The sequence below is a fragment of the Temnothorax americanus genome, unplaced genomic scaffold, assembly GCF_048541705.1.
Source record: "Temnothorax americanus isolate GAGA-0224 unplaced genomic scaffold, ASM4854170v1 Scaffold165, whole genome shotgun sequence".
Classification (NCBI taxonomy): domain Eukaryota; kingdom Metazoa; phylum Arthropoda; class Insecta; order Hymenoptera; family Formicidae; genus Temnothorax; species Temnothorax americanus.
The window spans coordinates 90,616-117,207 of NW_027509302.1; the positions used below are offsets into that span (position 1 = coordinate 90,616).

A 26,592-nucleotide genomic window follows, 5' to 3' on the forward strand; every position below is an offset into this window, starting at 1 on the left:
CTTATTCATGGTGTCATCAATTTGTGCAATTAATATTCACGCTCAAGCCCGCAAATTTTAATGCTGCACGCATCGTCACTCACCTCGTCTATAGTTAGCGACGTATAAAATATCACAGCACCCTATCGATAATCAAATAGTGATTTTGCGGCGGTGAACGCACACGTGCGTAGTAATCACATCATAAAAAATGAAATGTCTTCTTCCATCGGTGCACATTATTATAGAAAGTGTTATATATTAAATGACGCAGAAATCGAGGAAAGGAAATCACAGATATAATATAACAATTTACTCTGCAAACTGACCTAAGATATCATGACTGGTAAAAGTAGATGCTTCAGCAGAAATATGAAAAATTTATATCCTTTCTCTTGTGGAAAAAATGATCAAAAAATTGGCACACACACACACTTTTTTTTTAATTTCGGGAAATAGTTTTTTTCCAATTGGCGTAATTTCAATAATAATTGGTTTGCTTCATAATAATACTAATTATAAAATAAGAATTTGCGTTTCATCTTCATGTTTCTGTGGACGCATTTATTTTTTCGTTTTTGCAACGTTATTGTGTGCCGTCAAAAAGTGACAAAGAAATGGCGTATATAAATAAAGTCGTGGAAATCACGCATTTGGCGTAATTAAAGCTTTAAATAACACTGGTGCACTCTCTCTCCCTCTCTCTCTCCTTTTCTTTCTCTCTCTAGGCTGGTCTCTCGAGGTTGCCACACAGAAGTATCAAACTTCACTCAAGTATTTGGATTCTCGTCACTCGATCCGGGTTCAACACCAAATAAGCGTCACATTAAAATCAAATGTCGAATTAACAACACAATCAATAGATGTGACATGCCAATAAAAGTATATTTGCTATATCACGTATAATTTTCTATACAATGTTGTAAAACGCACGACAATTTAATCGCTGCAATGAAATGCTGCAAGTCCATTCAATCACTATTTTACTTTGACCGCATCGAAATGTAACAAATTCCATATAAATTTGTGAAAAGCAGATCCATTTTTTTTTCAATCACTGATAACTTTTTTTTTCAATATCTGTTTCTGATTTGTTTTAATGCTTTAATCGCGAACAGCGCGTTGAAACTGAGCATCCATAAATTAATTAACGAAAGATCGTGGAATTAGTTAGTAAAAATCGTGGAATAAGCTAATAAAAAAAATTATAAAGAATTTACATGCAGAAACGATAGTGAAAATTATGTACATATGTTTAAAACAGTTAATGCAAATATTTCACACTATACTTCACAGATTTCGTTCTATATTATCAATTTTAATTAAAATTTTATATTAATTTTCATGAAAAATGAGGACATCTCAGTGTAATTATTTTATCACTTGTATAAAATTTTAAAATATTCCACGATTTTTCTTTTTTTCTCACATACATATACATTGTGTGTTAAGTGATGAAGATAGCATACATTTTATATTAATTCTTTACTCTTTCCAAAACTATAATTTCCCGTTAAATGTGATGATATCTCATTAAATCCAATAACTACCACGAACTCTGCAAATCTATTAAGCTTAATCGAACGAATCCAACGCATTCCCGTTTACATTAACGGGCAATTAACGACAATTACACTAAACCTCGATAAATTTCAACCCGCATTCAATCTGCGTTAATCCTTTACGCTTTTGATTGTCAATGTTACGATGGACACGTCGTGTTACGTGTTTTACGTTATGACGCTAATACTTATTCCGCATGATATAAATGGCCATTTAATAGAACACCGCGCAAAACAAATATTTTTTTATTCACTATGTTTAAAATACTAATTATTTACATTGTTAATTAATATTTTCCTATTATATATTAATGTAGAATATTCATTCACTTTCTACATTAATATCCATTAATATGGATAAAATTTATTTCCATCTCGTATATTTTATGTAAAACAGGAAAATATTAATTAACAATGTAAATAATTAGTAATTTAAACATAGTGACAAATAAATAATATTTGTTTCGCGCGGTGTTCTATTATTAAATATAGCCAGATCACGCGGAATAATTATTAGCGTCATAATGATCTTAACAGTGAAACACATAACACACACACACACACACACGACCGACGTGTCCATCGTAACATTGACAATCAAAAGCGTAAAAGATTAATGCAGATTGAATGCGGGTGTAGATTTATTGAGGTATAGTGTGATTGTCGTTAATTGCCCGTTAATGTAAACGGGAATGCGTTGGATTCGTTCGATCAAGCTTAATAGATTTGCAGTTTGTGGTGGTCATTGGATTTAATGAGATATTATCACATTTAACGGGAAATTAGTTTCGGAAAAAGAAAAGAATTGATATTAAATTTATGTTATTTTCATCACTTAACACACAAGCCCAAAATACGACTCACCTGTGAGTTATACGCCGCCGCACAGGAAGAGAGTCCAACTTGTCGAGAAATCCCGTTCAAAACGTGAGTAAACGACGCACAAGTGCAATCGATAACGCGCAGTTACAAATGTAGCGAAAAATAAGTGTCGTCGCAAGAGAAAAAAGAAACGATAGCATGTATTGGCCCGGAACCGATGCGATCGTGCGATCTGTATGACTGACAGAAGCACAAGTGCGCACCGCGAGCTCGAGCTTCACCTCTTTATACCCTCGAACTTGCACCTGTGCTTGCGCAGACCGGCCCCTTAAGCTCCATCCGCTCATTTCCTTCGTCAGACGGACGCGCGGAGTTAGCTACATGTGCACCAATAATGCATTCTGCTTCCTGCTTGAATGCCTAGCATTTGTAAAATAATTGAGAGCATGTGTACGCATTAACGACGTATTTTGATTCTCGTCCAAGCGATACAAGGTTGCCGGAGCTTTCGTCACACAAATCGTATTTAAAAGTAATGAAGTTTTTCAGTATCTCGACCTCAAAGCGATAATACATTGACAAATAATAAAGCATTTTCCATAGAAATAGAAAGTAAAATACATAAAATAATTTATCTTATACAACTTTAAGTTTATCAAATAATTTACGAAGATAGTTATATAAATAGAAGTAAATAAAAGTTGACAAGAATGACGGCCAGAATTGAATTGTGCGTGAGGATAGATACAATAAATTTTGTGCAGGTGAAACAAGGATCGCAGATACCTATAAATGAATCTGGGGGTTAATGAGCGAGTACATTGGAAAAGATACTTATTATTCTGAATTTTAATTATAATGCTTAGATTTTGAAATCTAAATAGAGATTTTAATTATTAATGCTATTTTATATTGAATACAATGAGCAAGTATATATGATTTGTCGAAAAGTGATACTTGACCGCAAACTGCTGGAACGCGAATTGCTGCAGAGTGACAGTTTGACGAGATAAAATTCGAGCCAAGTCGAGATTTCGAACCTCAGAAAATCGCCGATACGGTTGCTGAGTCGACATCTTGAATGCAATTGAAAGAAATTGCAATCGTATTAAGTATTATTTGTAAGCCTTTTTTGATGTCAGACTCATCGATTTATCAAATTTTCACTTAATGTCAATAAGATAAATTTTTTTAAACCGCTTGGGCTAATTTAATATCTTTTATAATATGTATAAATAAAAACTTATACACACACACACACGCACACACATCATATGCACATATATTATATATAATTACTTAAATAATTGAGGACATAGCCAAATACTTTCAAAAAGAATCTATAAACATATTAAATCATTATTTGTCTAATTTATCTTGTAAATAAAATTTATATAATTACAGTAAATAAATCTCTTCGAATATAATCATGATCTTTCAAAAGAAAAAAATCTTTGGGATGTTGTTCATCTGATAAAAAAAGTGAGTTACGAAATATACATTTCGTGCTTTGTCACATTGCGGATAATTATCTTAAAATGAGTTTACGAAACGAAAGAGAGGTAAGGCGGAAGTATCTGGAGATTTATCTAGCCTTATGATATCGCCTCTGACAGCGAAATTGCTTGAATCACTACTTTCCTTTATAATGTTACACGCTTCGCGAAGCCTTTACGACTGCTGATGGAATTACTAACCCTTACTAAACCTCACACTATATTTCGGCTTAATCGTTATTTGTTTTTCACGAAAATAGATGGTTATTATTTTTATCAATTAATTGATACAAATTTCTTGATAAATTATGGATGTATATTACAAATATATTATTTCTTAATATATGTACATACATTACGTATTAATATATAATATTGTATTGCGAGCAGCATTAAAATTATTAAGTTTATAATATACCTTTACCCTCATTTTAAGCAAAGTACTAAAAAACTCTTTCTTTTCATTTTAATTATGTGTACTTATACAGGTAATTTGATACAATTACAAATGTAACATACTATTTTACCGGAATGTGGTAATGTCCGTTTGTCATCGACCGGCATTTGTTTTTAGAACAAACGTAGAGTATCACCATGCTATGGTAACATGACTTATCAGAGAACTTTAGTGCATCGATGACTGCATCATGCGTTATACTGTGAGATCAGTTATCGCATTGCAGGAGCATACTCTACAACTTCGAACTGTAGTAAGAGCTTTGACGAAGTTCCAAAAAGGACTTGGCTTATTGTCGTTATGATAATGTACTAAATTATCTAAAATACTCGGGAAAGATGATATTAAACATGTTTCAGTAATATACATAAAGCGAATCTCAATATCTGTTTAATATGTTAGTATATTTACCATTTATTTTTTTAGAATATATATTTTTTAAGAGAGAAAAATGTCTCTATAACAGAATGATAACTTATTAATTAACGCAGATTATACGCAAATACGTTACAAACGCATCACGTGTGTTTATTTAAGACGAAACTTAGTGCTTGAGAGAAAAAATAAAAATGAAGTAGAATAACAACGAAGAAGCGGAGATGCAACACGAGAAAACTCGAATCATTATTAGTTACATGGAGAGTGGGCTAAAAATACAATATTATAATAATAGAATACTTTCTCACTCTTTCTCACTTTTAATCGATCAAAGTAAGATATTGCGCTTGCGCAAACTCAGCCAATCGCTATAATACGGCACCAAAACGGTACCACGTGAACATAGTCTTTCCTTGCCGCAAAATAGCTTCTCTCTTGCGGCTACAACTTTGTTTTCTTATTATTTAAAAGAGAGAGAGAGAGAAAGAGAGAGAGAGAGAGAGAGAGAGAGAGAGAGAGAAAGTGAGAGACGTCTGTTATCAGTGTTATCTAAAGACATAAAAACTTTCACTTGCGTTGCAAAACTAATTTACAGCAAAAATAAAAAAAATAATCGCTATCTGCATATACTATATCGATATTAAATTAACTGTGATTAATTGATAAATCAGTCAAATACATTTATTCAGAGGGACTTTGATTGATTTTTATTAAAGAAAATATAAAATACAGCCAGAGTAAAAACAACCCTATTTAGCACAAAGGAATTTTGATATCACATATGACTTGTCACATGCCATGTAACGTACAGAAGTTTCACTTGGAGAACAATTGGAGAACGGTTTATTTTACGTAAAACTTTGGCAATTTCGGGCTTTGAATTTGAATATATCAGTTCATAGAACACGTAGAGCAGAAGTAAAGACAGTTTTATTATGTATATATAAAACCAAGGAAGCGATTGAGTCCACTCAGAACTCAGAATCTCATCGATTGAGCCGTTATAACGGAACGATAAATCTTGCCTGCACGGGGATTTTCTAACTCCTTAACGACAGTTTCGATATCGTTGCGCAGCTTTTTTACTATATATAATACCTGCACAACGATACCGAACCTGTCGTTAAGGAGTTAGAGAATCCCCGTGCTAAACAATAGTTGGGCGGCGCAGGCGTAAGTAGAGCCGCGCCCGTGCCTTTACTTGATTTGTTTCACGCGTACTTGGCGCGAGATACTGTTGTGTCTCTTGATACATAATATATGATGTATATACTGTTATCAATATAGCTATTATGTGTGTATACTATATATACAATATTATTATATTATTATATTTATACAATATATTATTACAATAGATATTAATATAATCATTGTATATACTGTGTACACAATAGTTATATTGATATAACAAAGATTTCAGGCATTGCCGGGCAATGCTCGTCGTCGACTTAAAACCAATTTACTGGCTTGCAAAGTATATGTATATATATGTATGTATTTTACGATCGTCGCAGCATTCTCACACTTTCATTCTAATTGACATTCACACCACATTCCCATTCCACCAACTCGCACGATACATTCGCAGATAATACAAACGCTGCCAAAAGCTTTTGACATCATTCTTCACTCTGCATATCTGATTTCGCGTTTGTATCATCGTACAATCGGAATAAGAAGGGAGAGACTGACATTAATATCGTAAACACGTGAAATCGATCGTAAAATACGAGAAGTCGCGACGAAGGGTGCGATTTAAAATTTTGCGGAAAGGCAAAGTGACTTTATATGTATATACATCGTAATTAGAAGAAAATGATGTAATTGATGTATAAAATCACATTTAATTAACTTTCACGCTGCTAAATTACATAATGATTAATATCGATATTAGCCAGATCTTACAACTGACAAGTATCAAAGTTTCTCTGAATAAATGTGTCTAACTGATTTGTCAATCAATCACAGTTAATTTAAAAATCTGAAGTTTTAGTTGTTATGTCTTTATAGATAACATTGATAACAGACACCTCTCTCTCTCTCTCTCTCTCTCTCTCTCTCTCTCTCTCTCTCTCTCTCTCTCTCTCTCTCTCTCTCTCTCTCTTTCTCTCTCTCTCTCTCTTCCCCTTCCCCTCTCTCTCTCTGAAACTTTCTTCTACTAATACGTAAATAAAATAATATATAATCTTGTTTTTATATATTTTTTTATATTAGTGAAAGAATAAAGCTGCGACATAATATTTAAAAAATGATGCAAACAAAGGTTAGTAATTCTTTCTTATTATTACATAAAAAATTATTTGCATTTTCTAACATATCTATTTTTAATTTGTTAATATTTAATATAAAACGGGAAGAAAATGTCAAATAATGTTTGCAGACTTATTCAAACATTGTTATTTAAAACTTTGGCTTTGAATTTCAACAATTTAGCACGGATTTGCGGTAAGAGAGAGAGTTTCATGTTTCTCAGTTATTTAAAAATACAAATAAAAGGCCAATAAATTGTCTCCTACTGTAACGCGTTATCATATTACAATTAATATAAATTCCTACTAAATTTAAAAAAGCTCGAAAATAGTATTTACGTATCTTTGTTATTTAATAAAAAATTATTATTTTTGCGTATTTTACATCACACGATTACTTTTACCATATACTTCAATATTGTTTTATACAAATTACATTTATTGTAATTTGCTAGAAGTTATTTTTCAAAAATTTCTAAAATTATATAAAGTATTTCAATTTTCTAGAATCTCCGTAAATTTAAAGCTATTCTAATAATTCTACGGGCAAGAAAATGAAAAGAAAATTATCCTCCGCCTAATATCTTGTCTTATAAGGACTCGATAAATGCCACGAGACCTTGCGGAAGCATGCGATGAGATTTCGCCCTTTCGGCCTTGCACAGTTCATCGAAGCGTTTTTGCAAATCGTCAATACCGACGGAATCACGTCGAGGCTTTTTGACGGCACATTTGCGACGGGACGAGCTCGTAATACGCGCGACGTCATGAAATTGTATTTACCACACCACGACGTATGAAGGAGCTTAAAGAGGTTTGTCGCATGTGCTATATAGTATAATTTTGTTTTCTTGATTAAACAGTGTAAAGCTAGTCTCAGAAATAATGATTTATAAACAACATGTCATTGGGACAGAAAAAGCGTAAAAATTGCAGTCTTGTCCCATATTTTTGTACTTAATATTGTTTAAATAATTTATTTAGAAATTGAAAAAGAAATATCAGGAAAGTTTAAAAAACCGTAATCACAATTCTCGATGTCATAGAAGTGTACCATAAAAATTTCATTCATTTTTACCGTACAGGAGCAGAGATACATAATATTATATTTACATATAGGGAATATATATATATATATATATATATATATATATATATAATTTCCGTAACTTTTAAAGCGAATATCTCAGAAACGGGTCAGACAATCGATCGCAAATTTAACAGGTTTTTGGGATATATAAGTGCACAATCTCTGTAAATTTCAGCTTTATCCTTCTGTTTTGACATAAGCATAATATATATCCTCAAATCCGCACGATTGCAAAAATAGAATATTAACGGCAGCGCGGAGCCCACCACCCACGGGGCTGCTTCTACGGAATCGACCCGCTGTATACATTTTACGCGGCTCGTTTGTCCCTCTTTTTTATTGCAAGCGCATATCGATTGCCGCTGTGAAATGGCCCGTGCCTGCGTATACGCAAAAATACGTGCGTATACGTAGGCATGCGATGTGCGTGGCTCTTATTACGTTCTCGAAATCCTGTTTCCACCAACGAACGTTCGCAAATTATCAAAATTGCTGAAGGAAGTTTTGCTGTATATCGCTTAGTTTTCCCCAGTAAAGGAAAAGTGACGCGAAGACAAGTTTTTAAATTGAAAAATGCCGGGGCAAACTCGACACTTTACCTGATCGACACAACTTGATCTAGAACTTAATTTTTTATTGTCTGAAAATAAAAATACATTGTTTATCGTGTATTTAGAAAATAAAAAAATGCGGATTAAAGTAAAACAATCATTGGAAGTAATGAGAAAAAGTTATTAAACTTTCAATTATCTTAATCTAAACTCATGTCTGAAAAACAATTAATGCAGGTAAACTCAACGACATGCGCACACATTTATCATAAGCCATACGGCTGCAGTATCGTTTGTTATTGGGAACCGACGAAACGGCGTGGTGTCGACTTTGCTCCGAACGTCGTTTTTCACTTTTGTCACTGCAAAAACTTGAAAATTTTGAAAATATGCAAAAATGATTATCAGATTCATATAGAGCATCGAATTTTCCATCAAAATTACTTATCTGTAGATTTGCAACAGCAAAGCTCGATAAAAGAGTGGCAATTTTAGAGAGATCAGAAAAATTACTTTTGACCATCAAAAACACTTATATCGCATTAGAAATTACACTATAAGTCTGAATGTCACCGAATTCCGTTGACAACACTGGCACATAAAAATGCATTTACAGTAGAAAAGGCAAATTCCTACGATAGATTTAAATTGGCAAAAAGCCTAGTGTCAAGTTTGCTCCGGTCTCCCCTATACTTATGTGCCTCATTGATTTGTAGGTGTAATAAAATTTATTGTTGGGCATGAGAAAGGTAATTGATAATTATTATCTAATAGACGTCTAAATCTATTCTTTAAACACATACAGTGAAAATTAATTATGGATAACATATCTCTTTTGCACAAATATTTCGTGATTATAATCTTTGCGAACTATATGAAAACCAAATGTTAACAGATTTTGTGAGGCCGATAATTAATTCAATTAATCTTATAAATATTCCAATCGATCAAGCGAGAGAATAATAATAATCCGAAATTGCTACCGTGTTCCAAACTTTCTGAAATAAAGCCACTGTTCTCATCAACTAAATAAAGAACTGCGTAATATAAAACATGGTACACGCAGAAAAAAATCATTCTACAGACAAGAAAAACAATTACTTATTTTATTTTATTTGTTTTAAATAATAGTTTTCTTCAACAAAGAATATTTTCTTAATAATAGTTTCAAGATATATACTTGGCACAAGTCTTAGACAAAGCTCATCATTTTGTGCTCAAAATAAGAATTTATTCTTCTTTCAAGAATGTATATTTATAAGTATACATTTCTCTTCCGTAGACTCTAATACAGTAAGTAAACCGAATTCTTGCATTAATGAAATATTCTTGTTTGAAGTACTAGATTTGCTAAGATCCAGAATATGCTTTGAGTAAATAAAATACTTGTGATAATTTTATGGTAGATTTGCGGATATATAAACTTATCAAATACTTTATAGAACAAGTAATATTTACAGGTAGTACGTACTTTTCTGTGTGTAGGTGTAGGTGTAAATATGCAAATATATATTTAATATGCATGTTTTTGTCGATAAGTTCCCGGCGTGACCCTATTATATATGCTGAATTACATTTCAATCTCTAGAGAATCGAAGAAATCGGACTCATTATCGTGAAATCTGGCATGAAGTATTAGTATCGCGTAATAGGGACGTTTTCTTAGTTAGTGGAACACTTCCTGCAAGCCTATAATGATTCGACATATTGCTTCTTGGCTCTTGGTAGGAAATTCTTTCCGAGATTCATCGAGTTTAATATGCGAGTAAGAATTTCGCTTACAGATTATAAGAAGCTTGGCGAATTAGGAAGAGAAGAAATTATGCTGTTATTATATGTATTTTTTCCTCGAGAATTTAATTATCTAGTAATATAAAAATTTTCAAATTAATTTTATTCTTCTCTCTGTCTCTCTCTCTTTTAAATATGAAATTTAAGCTTCAATTGAAATATAACAATCCGTAATCGATACGTAATCCGTACACGTCCTTTTCATTAAATATCAGAATATTGCGCTAAAAAAATGGCAGGGACAATTTGTATACCGCTTACAAGGGAAAGGGTTATATATTGATCCAACAAATTTCGCGCCATTGAAGCTGGCGCCATAAAATTATATTAATCGTGAATTTTGTGAAGTGACGAAAGCAGCCCAACATTCAAATGAGTAATTCGGTGACTATTCTCCGTGCGCGTTAGATTAAATCGTCAGTGGATCGCCCGTTTATTGCCATCTATGTGAAGGGCCGCGAAAGTAATTGACAACGAAAGAGCGACTTGTGCCACTCTTCCTCTTTCTGATGACTTAGGTTTTACGACTGGCACGCGAGACCACTCTCCTCCATGATGAAACAGAGCGGGTGATACAGAGCTGTTGACATAATTCTTGCGCGACGCGATATTGAACTTCTCGATACACTTGCGATGCGCTTGATGCTTCGACACTTCAAAATGGCAAAAAGTTTGTTGTTAGTCTAGGTTGATTTATCATATTATTCCCAACAACCTGTATAAGAAATACATTGATTAAACCGTAAATCTAATCCGAATAAAGATAGCCGCGCTGTTATGCTGGATAATTCAAAAAGATCTGTTGCAATTTTTAGTTAAAAAAATGCCACATTAATCACATAAATTTTATTCTCAACAGTGAACAGGATATTCCTCACCCAAAATTAGCTGTATAATCTATTGACAAAGTATTTCTTCCGAGATTTCTTCGTTCCGTGCATCCGTTCTTCCATTGTCAAACGTGAAGCGTTACGTTCCGTATTAATACGCGGTCGGAATTGTCGCACAAAAAATTTCGTCGACAATTTTCGTTAAAAGTCTTTTTCATTATCCGGGCTGATCACAATTCAGAATCCTTATTTGCGGCTGCAAATTGCAGATATAACAAGCTATTAACGAAAATGCTCATTAATATTGCAGGTCAATAAAGGATTGATCCGAATCTACTAAGCGCTAGGTATGACGTTGATCCGTCTATGAGGTCTGACTAGAAATGCTCGTATCTACTTATGATTAGCGCGCCCGCGGACGATGCACCCTGCGATATCTATACCACTTGCGAGCGTCCAGCTGATCTACAGCCATCCGGGAACTTGTTGCACCTTCCTCGAGCGTTACGCGAGACTCCCCGGTCCCAGTAATTTAAAAAGCGCAAGCACAAAAATTACCTTTCGAAACGCGCTCTCGTTTCAATGAAAGGTGGAGTGCGCCATAGCGTTTCGGCAAAAAACTTTATTTATATACTAACGTGGTAAGAAAAAACTTTATTTATATACCTACATGGTAAGAAATATTTCTTGGTACGAGATGTTATTGTAGTTTTTCTTCAGATAATACTAATTACAAGTGTTGCAGCCACATGGCCAGCAGAATGATATCTCGACAAGTTACAGGCGGTTATACTAGTAATAACGCTAGATAACACAGATCACACTTCTTTGGGGAAGCATGTTGTATGTCTTGAGATATAATCTTATTACGATTTTTTCAATTAGTTGATATGTGATCTCTAATATAGAAGACATGAAAACTAACAGATATATATTGAAGAAGCGTTAGCTAACAATAGGTCGGGAATCTTAAAATATATGATTGAAAGCACGCGGTTAACTTGGGGCCTTGACGTAGTGCGACAAGTCCCGGGGTCCCTGGCATACCGGAGACCGGATGCCAGAGGGGGTGTTTTTAGTGGGTGCGAGCCTAAATTTTACATGTGTGCTCTTATTCGTACGCCCGCGAATGAGAAGGTAAACGCCTAAGGAATGACAAACATATTCTGCATATATCAATCGAGATACAAATTAGTTTTCGAATTTCATGTAGCGGAAGATGATGAGCTTTAAACAAAAGTTGAATCTCAGCCACACAAATTTATAACAGAACATTAATTACCTCTTAATTTCAAGACTATTAAATATCAAACGCAATTTACTTTCTCAAAAAGTAAATTGATGCTTGATTGCGAAAACGTTTAATGTAGAAATTAATCAAAAGATCTGATAAAAGAAAAGAGCAATGATAATTCTGGACACCAGTTGTACTAGTTTAAAGTTCTGAATATACTAAATATATGTATAAACTAAATATAGTACTAAACGTGTATGAATTAAAATCTGAAGTAAATGAAAATACATGAAATAAGCTTGAAGTTTTAGTTGAGATAATTGCAAGAATTATTTTTACGATTAGAAATTTTTTTTCGATGTGTACATCATCATGAAATAGCTATACACTGTAGAAAATTCATTTTTAAATAATGTTTGATTCATCCGGATTTAAAGGCGCTTTCTGCTTTCAATATCTAGGCGGGGCTAACGTCAAAATCTTAGTGTTATCATAAATTTTCATTTAAATCCCACCCACGACAATTGTTTTCGTTCGCTTGCCACCAAATCCCCCGTGTCCCCCGTCGCCGACGCAGGTGCGCATCCGGAGGGTGGAGTTGCTCAGCCACCCCACCATGCACCACCGTAGAGCTTGCCACCGTATATAAAAGCCGTGGTTGCGACACCCCGGCTTTGAGTTCAGTCGCCGATCTCTTCGATCTTTGATCAAAATCGACCCTTCCTCTGTCAGCAGAAAGAATCCTCAAATTCAGTGAAACGCACGCAGAACGTAGTCTCAAGCGGTGTTTCGCTCGTCTTTGCAAAGGTGAAGTGACATACGCACGCTTATTTTGCGAGCGTATAGAAAAAGAGAAGGTGAGGTCTTGAACGGTGAAAATCTCCGACGAGGTAAAATTCTGAGATATATTTGATTTGTTTTCTTGTGTTATTATCTCTGATTTTATTTAAAGATTTTGCAAAGATTGAAAATTTAAATAACAAACAAGAACCGAAACAGGATTTTAAGTTTTTTAACCTAACGTGAAGACAAAATATTTTTATATTTTACCTTAAAATTTTTGTTTATTAAAAAATTTTTATTTAAGTTTTTATAGTAAAGCAGTTTACATTTTATACAAACACCTATAGGTTTATTTTATTTATTAAAACGTGATTATAAGTTTAAAAATAAAATTGATAATAATACATTTGACTGATAAAATAAAGAACTACTGAAAATATGTCTAGATTGTGCATAAATAATTTATATTATCGTCTAATAGCAGTTGATTGCATGTGATCGATATTAATTAACGAAAACATTCTATTTCCTTCAGATTTCCTTCAGAAAATAAAATGCTTTTGCTAGTATTTCTAAAAGTCGTACTTGAGTTAACGTCATTAAGGTTGAAATAATCTTTCTGTATAAATAAAATAAAAATCTTCCTTTTAAAATTTTTCTATAAATTTTTATTTTAATTTATTTAAAAAACAAAATTTTTTTATACGAAAAAATAAACTAAAATCGATTTGCAGGCAATAAACAACCTCGGGCTACATTTCTGGAACGTATTTATTCGATCGTTCATACACATAAAGTAGTATATCAAAATATATCAGATGGCTTGGACAATTTTCATGCAGACTTCTATCGTATTAATCTTCTGCTTCGCCGGATGCGAATCCGGTAGGTACAGTACAACATTTTTCTGTTTCTAATTGAAGATCTGTTCCACACTTTTCTTAATCTAGATTAATTGTAGTCACAAATTGTAACGTTTTAGACAAAATATAGCATTCTCTCTCATTATATATAATAATTATTAATATATATTAATATACATACACATTAATATATTATTAATATAACAAAAAATTGTAATATAATATAAAATATATTAGAAAATTTAATTCAAAACTTGTGTTGCACTTCTATCATAATGAAACATACGTAATATTAAAAACTTTGCAAAATTTTCAAGATTACTTTACTATACGAGCAGAACTTATATTGAAAAGAATGTATATGTTATGGTCAAAGCTCGAAACGTGGCATTCCTAGGATTGACTGGTCAATCTTGCGGAACAACCAAGCGTCTTAGTTAAAGCAGTTTTTAAGAATAGGCTTGGACTTAGATTAATTTTTTTATACGACGGAACCCCTCTCCCGCCTATTTGTGTACTGTATACACTACACATATCAACAAATTACTACAAAGATTTTGACCAAGACGCTTGGTCGTTTGGCAGAATTGCTTAGTCAATCCTAGGATTACCTACCCGCGTTTCGGGCTTTGACCATAACATATACATGACAGAAACTTTTTCTTCGCCAGTAAATAGTTCACAAATCGGAAATTATTTGGCCAGTTGGGTCGCTTAAATTCCGATTTCATAACATATATACATTGTTCGTTTTAAAGATCTTCATAAACCAAAACAGCTCTCAAAAGTAATGTAAACAACCATAAAATCATACACAAAGTACAAATATATTAGTTTATATACAAAACAAATAAAAAAATTATATATATATATATATTATGAAACATTATATATTCTCTAATTTCCTGAATACACATATTTTATATCATCTAGTAATACATAAAATGGATCTTCTTTATTTCTTTTTATTGTATATCGCCACAAATATTCACACAACACAGTAACACACACACAACACACACACACAGTATTTACAAACCAAAACAGCTCTCAAGTAATGTAAACAACCATAAAGTCATACCCGTCAAAGTCATAACATAAACATCATTGGTGAAACTTCCTCTGTGAGGTGAGAAGTAGAGGTGAAATACCACCTCTACTTAAACGAGCTTGTAAAGCGCGCCACGAATCTATGTGGCACCTCGTTTCGCGTGGACAGTGTATGCGTGGTGGAGGCAGAGTAGGCTTTCGGTAAAGCAGAGTATACAGCAGAGTATATAAACTAATATATTTGTACTTTGTGTATGATTTTATAGTTGTTTACATTACTTGAGAGCTGTTTTGGTTTGTTTCGCGTAGAAAATGTATGTGCGGAAACAGTAAGTTAAAAATGTTAAAAAATTTGCTAAACTTTGGAGTCGCAAAAAATCCTTTTGGTATATGTGTTTTCTATCTAAAAGGAACCTATTCAGAAAGTTTCACCTAAATCTGAGCATGGACGTTTTCGGAAGTACAGCCCAAATAATTAATAATCAATAATTTTAATTTTGGCCTTTTTTATATATTTAATGAATTGTTAATTCTCGTTAGTCCTCAGTAAACAGCTTTCAAAATTCATTAGTTAGATAACCAAAAAGACACATATTTCTAGGTATTGATCACGTAATTTTATGTGAAACTTTTCATTTTTTGCTTTTTACTTTTTGCTCTATCCATTCCGCGTGAATTTTTTGTTATTGTTGACGAGATCACGTTTCCACATTTCGTCGAATTACACGATCACAAGTTCACGTGAAAATTTTCACTTTTCACGTTTTCGCCCTAGGCAGGAAGTCACGTGATCGCTGCCCTAGTTAAATAGATTTATTGACCTATTCCGTCTAAATTGTTTATTATACTATGTATTGATATTCTTTACATTTATAATTATTGTATCATGATATTTTCATACAAATAATAAACGTGCACTTTAGAATTAGTCCGTATTCGAAATCTTTTCTCTTAAAATTTTGCTTTTCAGTCAAAAATTAAGTAAACTATAATCGTTAGATTTTAATCTCAGTCTAATCAGTATTATTTCAAAAGTCAGCGAAGCTCCAAAATTAATCAGCACAAAATATCAGTTTCAACAAATTATATAGTTCGCTTTTATGGATATTATACATTTATAAAATAACGCGAGCAAGACATACGTAAGACAAATGCAAATCTCATAGCAGTTGCATCTTATTATCCTATAATCATGATTACATTTTCATGAAAACCAACTCGAGTGCTCATTGGATGGCATGCTCGCAGAACCTTAACAGAAATACGTTAAGTAACTGAGAAAATGTTTATTGCATTTTGTTTGCGCATTGGGCGGAAGGTAATTATTCAAGATATTGCGATATCTGCGGACTGTTCTTGGATACGTGGCCATTAATTTGAAATAAAAAGATGTAAGCGTATTATAATGTTTGCGAAACGCTAAGTGGATTATCATGAGAAACGCTATAACATAGAATTTCGTCTTCAACTTGCCATAAATTAATTCAACATCGAAGTAAGTTGGAAAAGTTTAATTGGCATGTACTTAAAATTTTACATACAGTAAATACATATTTTTTTACAATTACCTTCTCTGTCATTCAAACTATGGATTACAAGATTCTTTGAGCAATTAGCATTTTGTGCAATTAATACAGTGTTAATATATTGAATTATTAAAAATTTAATAAAAATTACCGCTACCGGATTTATAACATAAGAAAATTGATAAAATCTTTTTCAATTCTTTAAACAAAATATGTTCAATATTTTTAATGGAATAATCGAAATATTCGGAGTTTAAAATTAGAGAGATATAGGGTAACTCCGATATTTACGCCGCGCGGGGTTTTACTGTCGCAGATGTCAGAAAAAATAGAAGGAATGACGGTACTTGCTTGCAATTATTCTGTTATGTGCCTTTATGCCATATTAGTATTGTGTTGAAATTTCAGTTCTTTACTGTTAATATTAACGAAACTGTCGTGAGTTGAATCGATTTCTCACCGTAGTAAGAAGCGCGATCTTGTGTTACGACCTACGTAAAATGATTACTCTGTAGGGAAAGTAAAAGGTATTTCATGATACATAAGTTTAGAGGGATAGTAAATGATGGAATATACAGCAAAATACAAGTGCATAACTCTTATGTATTTTTTGTTTAACTTAATATCTTGTATATCCCTCTTGTTTAGGATATACGACAAGTTAGCATGCGGGATTTATGCCATAGTACAGACACTTTGTAAAACTCAAAATCTCCTATGTGTTCGTTTGCCTTCTTTTTTTGGATCGTATAACAATAATCTTTAATGCATCTATTGCTCTTCTAATTTCTTTTTAAAATTTTTCAGTTTTATAATTTGTTTATCATTCTTACATCTTAATACACTTTTTACACACATTTTATAACTTATTATGACATTTCATTGCCTTATTTATAAACATTATTTGTAATTTTTTATAAGGCGTATGTTTTACCCATGAATGTTATATAACCCACCCTTCTGGGATATATGGCAAAAATGCAAGAGAGATTTTCTAAAAGTTTTTTAAATACAAAAAATGAATATTTTATATTTCTATTTTTTTTTTATAGTAGTAGACAGTATAAAGTTTTTATTGGTATAATTCATTTGCCTTAAAAACATAGTAAATAGTACTCAATAAATTAAGTCTTTCTTAGCTGCGGCGTATATACCGGAGTTACCCTATAAAAGATAGTAAAATATAACTTTATTGTTATTACTAAAAATTACGTCTTGATATATCGAAAAATAGTTATATATCAAAAGAATAAAGGGATTAGACATTAGATCGGGTATTTGTTCTACAAAGTAATAAAAATGAAGTTTGCGCGATTGGAAAAATCTCATATTTCTATATAAGAACGTCAGAAGAATGCTGGAAAATTAATAAACTTCAGATTATATATTTAAAAACAGAACTAAAGATGAGAAACAGAGAAATCAATATCATTGATGAATAAGAATATTCTAAAACTATCAAAGTTTTCTTTCAATTATGGATCCTTTAATCAGTATGATCAATTTGCTTTACTTTGATTCTTTCTCAAGATGTGATTTGTAATGAGTTTTTATATATATTATAGCTTCTAATATTTTTAATATTTAATTCTTTAATTGCTAAGTGCAAAAAAAGTTCTTTTTTTAATTTACTAACAAATCAAGTAGAAACGCACTGTAATTACGGCATACTGCTTAATTGTGCCAATTCATTATTTTTGTATTAATTAGCATAAAATAACATTATAAATTAACGTACAGCGGGGAGCCTTAATCAATTATTTACTTAACATTATACTTGTTTTTACTCTCGAAATATCTCGAGCTCTGCTGGATGTATATACAGCATATTTGCGTTATTATTATCTAGCAGTTTTTTAATGTCATTTAACGATGGAGAAGATAGAGAAATTATTAGATTGTTAGTCGTGTTATGCAATGCAAGAGTAATATGATAAATAGGCCAACAATATATGAGCTACTAAAAAGATAATATATTAATAAATTAGTTTATTCGCAACACATAAATATAAAGAAAATGATAAGAGAAAATCTATATCTATACTTCTATACTATTATATAAAACCCGACTGTTTGTCTGTCCGTCCGTCCGTCCGTCCGTCCGTCCGTCCGTCCGTCTGTCCGTCCGTCTGTCCGCGAACTACTCATTCGTTAGTGGACCGAATTTTTATCAAGAGTACATGAAATAGGGGTAGAATTTCCCGAGTAGTGCTATAGGGTGTATAGTTTTTTGTTACCGATTTTCTGAAAACCGGTTTTTTTAATTTCTTCAATTTTTCGGGAAATAATCGACCGTATCTCAAAGAATTATATATGAAACAGGGGTAGAATTTTCCGACGAGTGCTATAAAATGTATAATTTTTTGTTACCGATCTTTTTGGAAACCGGTACGGAAATTTTTTCAATTTTTCGGGAATTAATTGACCGAATCTTAAAGAATTGTATATGAAGTAAGGGTAGAATTTTACGGGGAGCGCCATGATGTGTATAGTTTTTGTTACCGATCTTTTTGGAAACCGGTTTTTTTTAATGTTTCCACTTTTTCGAGAAGTAATTGATTGAATCTCAAAGAATTGTATATGAAGTAGGGGTAGAATTTCCCGGGGAGTGCTATAAAATGTACTATTTTTTGTTACCGATTTTTTTGGAAATCGGTTCCGAATGACCGAATCTCAAAAAATTGTACATAAAGTAGGGGTTGAATTTTCCGGGAAGTGCTATAAAGTATATAATTTTTCGTTGCCAATTTTTTTGGAAAAGGAGAGAGAGAAAGAAAGAGGGGAAGAGGGAGGGGAGAGAGAAAAAGAGAGAGAGAGAGAGAGAGACTATTTGCGTGTCTTAATACACATGTTCTCCGGGGCGAAGCCCGGCGGGGCATGCTAGTTACTATATATGTTTCGGCTTTACTTATTTTAGCCTTCTTTGATACCAAATTTTAAGAAATATAAATTAATTTAAATAATAACTATAACAAAAAAATTAGAACGGCGAATATTATTATAGATTATTTATATGTGACATTGTCAATTTATATTTGAGAAAAACAAAAAGGTTTGGAAATAAGTTTTGAAACATCAGAATAAAACTGTAAAATACAAAAAATTGACAAGACCCACGGCGCGGCGTCCGCGCAATGTTAAAGTCAATGGTTAAAATAAGATACAATGTGACGTATTCTTCGTTGGAAGGTGAGAATATGCTTGTCCAAAATGTCTAATGGATTTGTGAGAATTTGAGTCAGATGTTAAAAAAGTTAAAAGTTAAAAGACCAGATTTCTTTTCAATGTTGTAGTCTGTCGTTTTGACCTTAGATTCACATTTCCGAACCTCCTTTTTGTTTTTCTCAAATATAAATTGATAATGTCACATATGATCTATAATAATATTTGCCGTTCTAATATTTTTCCTGTTATAATTATTATTTAAATTAATTTATATTTCTTAAAATTCGATACCGAAGAAGGCTTAAGAAGGATTAAGTAAAGCCAAAACGTATACTATTGTATAATTTTCTTTTATTTATGTTGCGAATAAACTAATTTATTAATATTTAGCTTTTTATTTCGCTCTTATTATCGGCCTATTTATAAGATAGAGAACATTTTTATTGATTTTAATAAAAATGTGTTTTTATCAATTTCCAAAATTTATTTATATTGTACATAATTTAATAAGTTTTAGAATATGAAGATTATTTTATTCATTTTTACGGAGTAAAGTTCTCGTTTAGACTGCATTTCGAGAATAGTGCTGCGATGATCCGATGGCGACGAGATTGAAATTGAATCTAAACTATCCATATAGCGAAGGCCTGTGCTCTTATTCGTTACACTATCATAGCCGTCAGTCAGCCGTTTCCTTAATGATTATCACGAACCTTTGTGCAAATAAGGCGCGTCTCAAGTACGCCAAAGACCATCGGGTTGATGGAGAGAAACGTAACGTTTAAATTGCATCGATTCTAGCAAAAACCGTCAGCGTGGGCTTTGAGAATGGAGTCGCGCGCGGCCATCCACAGTCCCTTGACATATTACGTACATGTGTTACGTAAACGTACGATAGATCGAATATATTCACATTCCGGGGAACAGAAACGAATTTTTCTCGTTCATATCCTGCATTTTGCATCTTTGCTTCCCAGCAAAGAACTATCCTATAAAGTAGTATAGAGCGGCAGAGCTGCAAAAGCAATATATACATATATATACTCAACCGGATGTCGTTCCTTTTCCGTTTCACAACGAAACGTGAATAAAATATCCATGCTCGCCCGATTCCATTTATTCCATTGCAACCCTTTCGATGAGCATTCCTTTAATCCGGCTATTGCAGTTTCAATTACTTCTCACCTATTTTTTTATCGAGATTCCATTCAAAGCTTCTTACGCATGCACGCGCGCGCGCAAATTTTTAATCCCAAACCATTTTACGAATGGAATTATCGACGTACATAGATCCAAAGTACGTTGCGGAGTACAACATCAATCTAGATGTTTGATCGATATGAGGTTGCATAAAATATTACTAGACAAGAATAGAGACTGGACAAAAATATTACTTATTTTAATTATATAATTATTTTACTTCTATATACATATTAATCGGTACCTGTGATTCTTGGCATTAAGAATTTTTTTATAATTTTGAATCTTTAATTCCTTAATATATATTATTTCTCGAAATAAGCAAATTCTTTACTACGAAAGCATAATAAAATCAGAGCGTAATAAATTCTAAAACGTGATGTTAAACGAAATCATAATAAAAGTAATAACGAAAAGCCAATTTTACGGGATATTATCTGTCCTGACATTCATTGCGTACAAAGAATGCCGAGGCAAACTTCTCCATATCGCTTATAGACGATTCACAAGATCGTTTCTTAGAGCATCTTAGAGCATCGTCTGGGGAATATAATAACACCAAGAGTCTTCAAATAAATGTTTATTACATTCTCTCTTGCAATGCACTGAATACGGTTCCTGTTTTATCCACCGGAGAAAGATGGACGCATCATAATATTATTTTTACATCTTTAGTCGAATTTTATATTCGATTCTCATGTCATCTTATATTACAGTTTTAATCGAAATTAAATTTCCATAACTTAATATCACATACCTACAAATGTTTATTGAACATTCCACTGTATTTACTTTTACTTGCTTACTACGCGATGTAAAATGTAAATATGTTAACAACAAAATGGAGTTACAAATCCGTAAATTGTAATATATTCAATATTATATAATGCATATATATATATATATATATATATATATATATATACACTTTATCATTTCAATCCAGGGTCCTGTCTATACTATGGACATACTTGTTGGGGAGGTACGTACCGTTACTTTTAGTAAATATATTTTCTTACCTAAATAGTAATAATATACGTTTTAATAACCCAATACGTTTAACGCATTAATAGTGTATTGTAAGAATAATATATAAAAATTTTTTAGGGCAAGGAAAGCGCAGCGATGTCCAAGGTATACCTGTGCGCTTAGTAACTAAGCCGAACGGACTAAATGGCATCGCGCCATTATTAAAGCCATTGATTATGCCCAAATTGATGACCGGACAGTTCATTGGCGGCTTCTCTAAGGAACCATATGTCCTATCAAAGTGGGATACGGCACCGATGATTGACGAAGGCATTGAGTCGATCAGGTGAATTTTTCGCAAAAAATGAAGCTGGGGAATAGGTGTCAAACTTCGGCAGAATATTATTTTCGAAAAACTGCATGCGTGTAATTTTGCAATTTCTGTAATTACTTTCTCGAAAAATTGACCAATATTTTGTTTATGCAACCTTTTAGTGTTTAATTTATCTTAAAATTTTTACAAAAAACGGTATATTTTATTAGGAAACATTACGTAAAACGCAAAAGTATTCTTTTAATTTTTTTAAGATTAAGTTTTGTGCATATAAAAATTGATAAGATATTTGAATGAAGCATATTGTTACACGTATATCTTATGTACCTGATGCGCAGTTTTATTTAAATTGATAAGTTCGGATTTACTTGTTAGTGCTCGAGATTAAACAATTATAGTGGCTTGAAACAAAATTTTTCTCAAAAGAATATCCCGCCTAAATTATTCAAGCAATGAAATTATACTTCTGACTGAAATATTCTCAAACATTGTATATATGTGACAAAAGAACACAAACTGTAATCGAATGAATATTGGACTAGAATGACTAGATATTTTATAGATAGCCTAATTTGCGAAAAGATAATAAGAAAGTTATATAGAATATTGTAAGGAACGAAATGCGTTTTACGATTGGTAAAGTTTTAAAGCGCACTTGTTCGATAATTCCCGTTCAAAGTTTTATAATTTGCTTTGTACAATTATATATAGTCGTGGTTACTTTTCAACTTTTCAACACTTTAATTGAGAAATAACAATGTATTAAGATAATTACGCGGTAAATAACAGTTTTAATTCATCATTCTCTTTTTATTAAAAAACGGTGCCCATTTAGGGCAAAAATTTGCCTGTAAGGGAAACGTATAAAATCTGTCTATTTTTATGTTTTTGAATCTGCTAAACTTGAATATGAAAGTTAAAATCATTGAAAGCAGATGCAAAATATGCATCTCTATTTTTTAATCAATATCTACCCCTTAATCTCTCTCGGGGGATCCTTCTTGTAATCTCGACTTCTTAAAACTCTTAAAATTGTTTTTTCTTTTTCCCTTAAACCGGGATATCTCCTCTTAAAAAAGGAATATGTGAGATGATTGGGATCGAACTCATGATTATACCCTTATTATAACATACTAATCTATCGCACTTACGCACTAAGCTACGAGACATCCCCTAGGAAAGCTTCGTTCAGCAGCAAGTATTTTATAATGATCAAATGGCATTTGTGAACAAAAGAAGGCTTTCTTTTTTTACTCTATCACTATCTTTGAGTTTAAAAGATGGGGGTGCGCGCGCGCGCGTTTTTACTGTCACCGGTCACCGCCAGCATTAGCTTTACCCATGCAAGCATTAGCATACACCGCGTGGAGGTTGCTGGATTTGTATTTCTTTTTGTCTCGTAAGGTCTAATTCGTCTAGTTAGGTCATATGTGAGTATGTCTGTCATGTCAAACGTAATCAGTAACGATATAGAACTTACAAGACAGAAAAGATACAAATCCAGCAACCTACACGCGATGTATCTTGGGTAAAGCTAAATGCTGGCAACAGTAAAAACAAGCTACACACACACATACACACACACACACACACACACGCTCCATTTTTTAAACTCAAAAAAATAATAAGATGATAGTAAAAAAAGAAAATCTTCTTTTGTTTACAAATGCCATTTGATCATTACAAAATACTTACTACTGAACAAAGCTTTCCTATCACAAAACTGCATTTTCACAAATTTCCCTGGACAATTTTAAGGTAATCGTCTCGTCAGGACATGTATTAGATAAAGTTTTCGATTTTGGATTTTATATCAAATTATATGATCAACTTTGCAGTCGATTTTTTCTATGGCTCCTTACCGACTATTTATACTCTAGAAAATCGATCTCGAAAATCACAAATTTTACATTACTTCATATACAGACGGCACGAAAAAGAAGGCTCTATCACGGTTTCAATCACATATTTTCGAATTTTTCGATTAGATGAAGTGAGAAAAAACATTGTTTTTGTACATTAGATTTCGAAGAATCCGATGCAACCATAAAATATATAGTTTACCGGAGATTTCGCTGCTAATTTTTTAGTTTATTTTAGTGAAAATGCGGTAATCGAGCAGACATTTTTTGGTCGAGGTGAAGTTGGAAAGACTTGGCAACGCCGCTGGCTAATCACTGTAGTTGCAGGTTATGGGGCTCGTCTTTCTTAGCCGAATTGAATAGTGATTGACACCCCTGTCATGCGTTTTGAAACCCTTTCTCAGTAATTGTCAAAATTCAATCGAAAAAGAGATGTAACCTCACTTGTAACCTTTCTCGACGACTCGCATGATCAGCTGATCAAAACGGAGTCAAATGAGAAAAATCACACAATTTGGAAAAAGTAACATACTTTGTCACGTATGAAATTTTACATCATAATTCATAAAATTATTTTTTCCTTAGCAAAAATTGCCTGAAATATATTTTCTGAACGTGAAAACCTACAAACAGTCACATGACTAGCACGTAGCGAGACGCCTACCTTAAGTCTTATATTCGAGTTCAGTAGACCCAAAAATGTAAAGATAGACAGATTTCATATAAGTTTCTCTTACAGGCAAATTTTGACTCTAAATGGGCATTGTTCTTTAGTTACCCACATTTTCTGTTTTCTTTTTCTTCTACTTCAAATAAATTTCGTTGAAATATATTTACTTTTGCCATTAGAAAATAATTTATTGAACATAAATTTATATATCTTTATATGTTAAATAATAAATAAGAAATATATTTTATATATTAATAATTAATAGGCTAATATATATATAATAACCAATATACATTTGCAGAACTCAAATAAACAATAAAAACAAAGATAATGAGAGGACAATTAGCAACGACAACACACAACGTAATATGATCAAGAAACTTGAAAACAATCAGGAAACCTTCCTAATTTCACCTGATGAATACGATAAGCTAATTAACAATCGTCAAAAGTTAGATATACTCAAATATCTGGTACGTGATTCTATTATCAATTATCGAATTTTTATATTGATTACTAACAATGAGTATTTCTAAGCATTAATTTATCAAATATCAGTGCTCGCTTAACGATATAACGTTTGTTTTCAGAATGAAGAGAATGGTATATAATATGAAATAAACAGGATATTCTCTAGTAAAACTTTCGATAATACAGTATAACCTGTCATGTTGGCCACCTTTATAATTCGGCCACCTGTCTTACAATTATATACTAAAATAGCTTCAAAACAAACTAAATCCAGCAATTTTTTTTCAACAAAAGAAGGATCATAATTATAAAAAAAGAAATTATATTTATGTTAATGTATATGTAATGTGAATGTATATAAAAAATTGTAGCAACAGAACATTCTTTATAATGTAATTAAACTAATCTGTAATTATGTATAGATAAACTTTGATTCTGCAATGTGTTATATATGCACTCTTTATATATAATATTAGTTAGTAAACTTAGTAATTATCTAACATAAAACTTACGTAGGTATAGCTCTTTCAGTTCTTAGTATTGTACCTTTATTTCCTGATACGACTAGAGGTTCAATATTATGCTTCTTTCCAAGTAAATCTGTCAATTCTCTGTAATAATGCATTTTACATTATAAAGAATGTTCTGCTGCTACAATTTTTTCAGGTAGATTTTTGAAGAAATTTAAACCAAAAACAATCTTAATGTATGAAAGTAAAAATGTATTATATTAATCTTTTAATTATTAGTTAAAATATAACAATACTTACGTTTCGTATCTACATAATACTCGACTTCTGCCTGTCTTTTTATTATTTATGATCATGTTTTTGTAAGATCTTTTTAGTGATTTAATTTTATTTTCAAACTGTATATTTCATACACAATAACCTTGTATGTTCATTTCTTCAGCTACCTGGTAAAAAATGTTTCATATAAAAACATATTTAATATTATATATAATTATATATTATATAAAATATTATATAAAATATGTCCATCATATACATACATCTATATATTTTTTTTTCTCTTATATAATCTCTGTTCGTATGTACAAAAAAAATAATAAGAAAAAGAATTAGAAAATAATTTAAAGGATAATTTTTGCATTGTTTTTTTTAATTGTTTTTGCATTGTTTATTTATTTGCTTATTATAATCATATATAATCAGATTTAATATAAATAATTATATGTAAAATATGATTATATATGAGATTATATATGAGCAAAATTTTCACATTTACTCAGACTTT

General features: G+C 31.9%; 2 protein-coding genes across 3 annotated transcripts in view; one reads left to right on the forward strand and one right to left on the reverse strand.

Moving 5' to 3' along the window:
* The window catches only part of Scp2 (Sarcoplasmic calcium-binding protein 2), a 65,216-nt gene extending 62,585 nt beyond the window's left edge, over positions 1 to 2,631 (reverse strand). Inside the window, exon 1 of the mRNA XM_077402998.1 lies at positions 2,406 to 2,631. The gene's annotated coding sequence lies outside the window, so the exon portion shown is untranslated. The remainder of the gene's footprint in view (positions 1 to 2,405) is intronic.
* A 10,474-nt stretch (positions 2,632 to 13,105) lies between these two features.
* Ccha1 (neuropeptide CCHamide 1) lies at positions 13,106 to 26,145 on the forward strand. Of its 2 annotated transcripts, none has more exons than XM_077402995.1 (6): positions 13,106 to 13,332; positions 13,960 to 14,110; positions 21,976 to 22,011; positions 22,137 to 22,344; positions 25,166 to 25,337; positions 25,455 to 26,145. In XM_077402995.1, the coding sequence occupies exons 2-6, from the start codon at positions 14,044 to 14,046 to the stop codon at positions 25,473 to 25,475; spliced, it is 504 nt and encodes a 167-aa protein (XP_077259121.1). In that variant the 5' UTR covers positions 13,106 to 13,332; positions 13,960 to 14,043; the 3' UTR covers positions 25,476 to 26,145. The 2 variants fall into 2 exon arrangements, with proteins under 2 accessions (XP_077259121.1, XP_077259123.1); XM_077402997.1 differs by having other exon boundaries at positions 13,106 to 13,299.
* Positions 26,146 to 26,592: the final 447 nt, after the last annotated feature.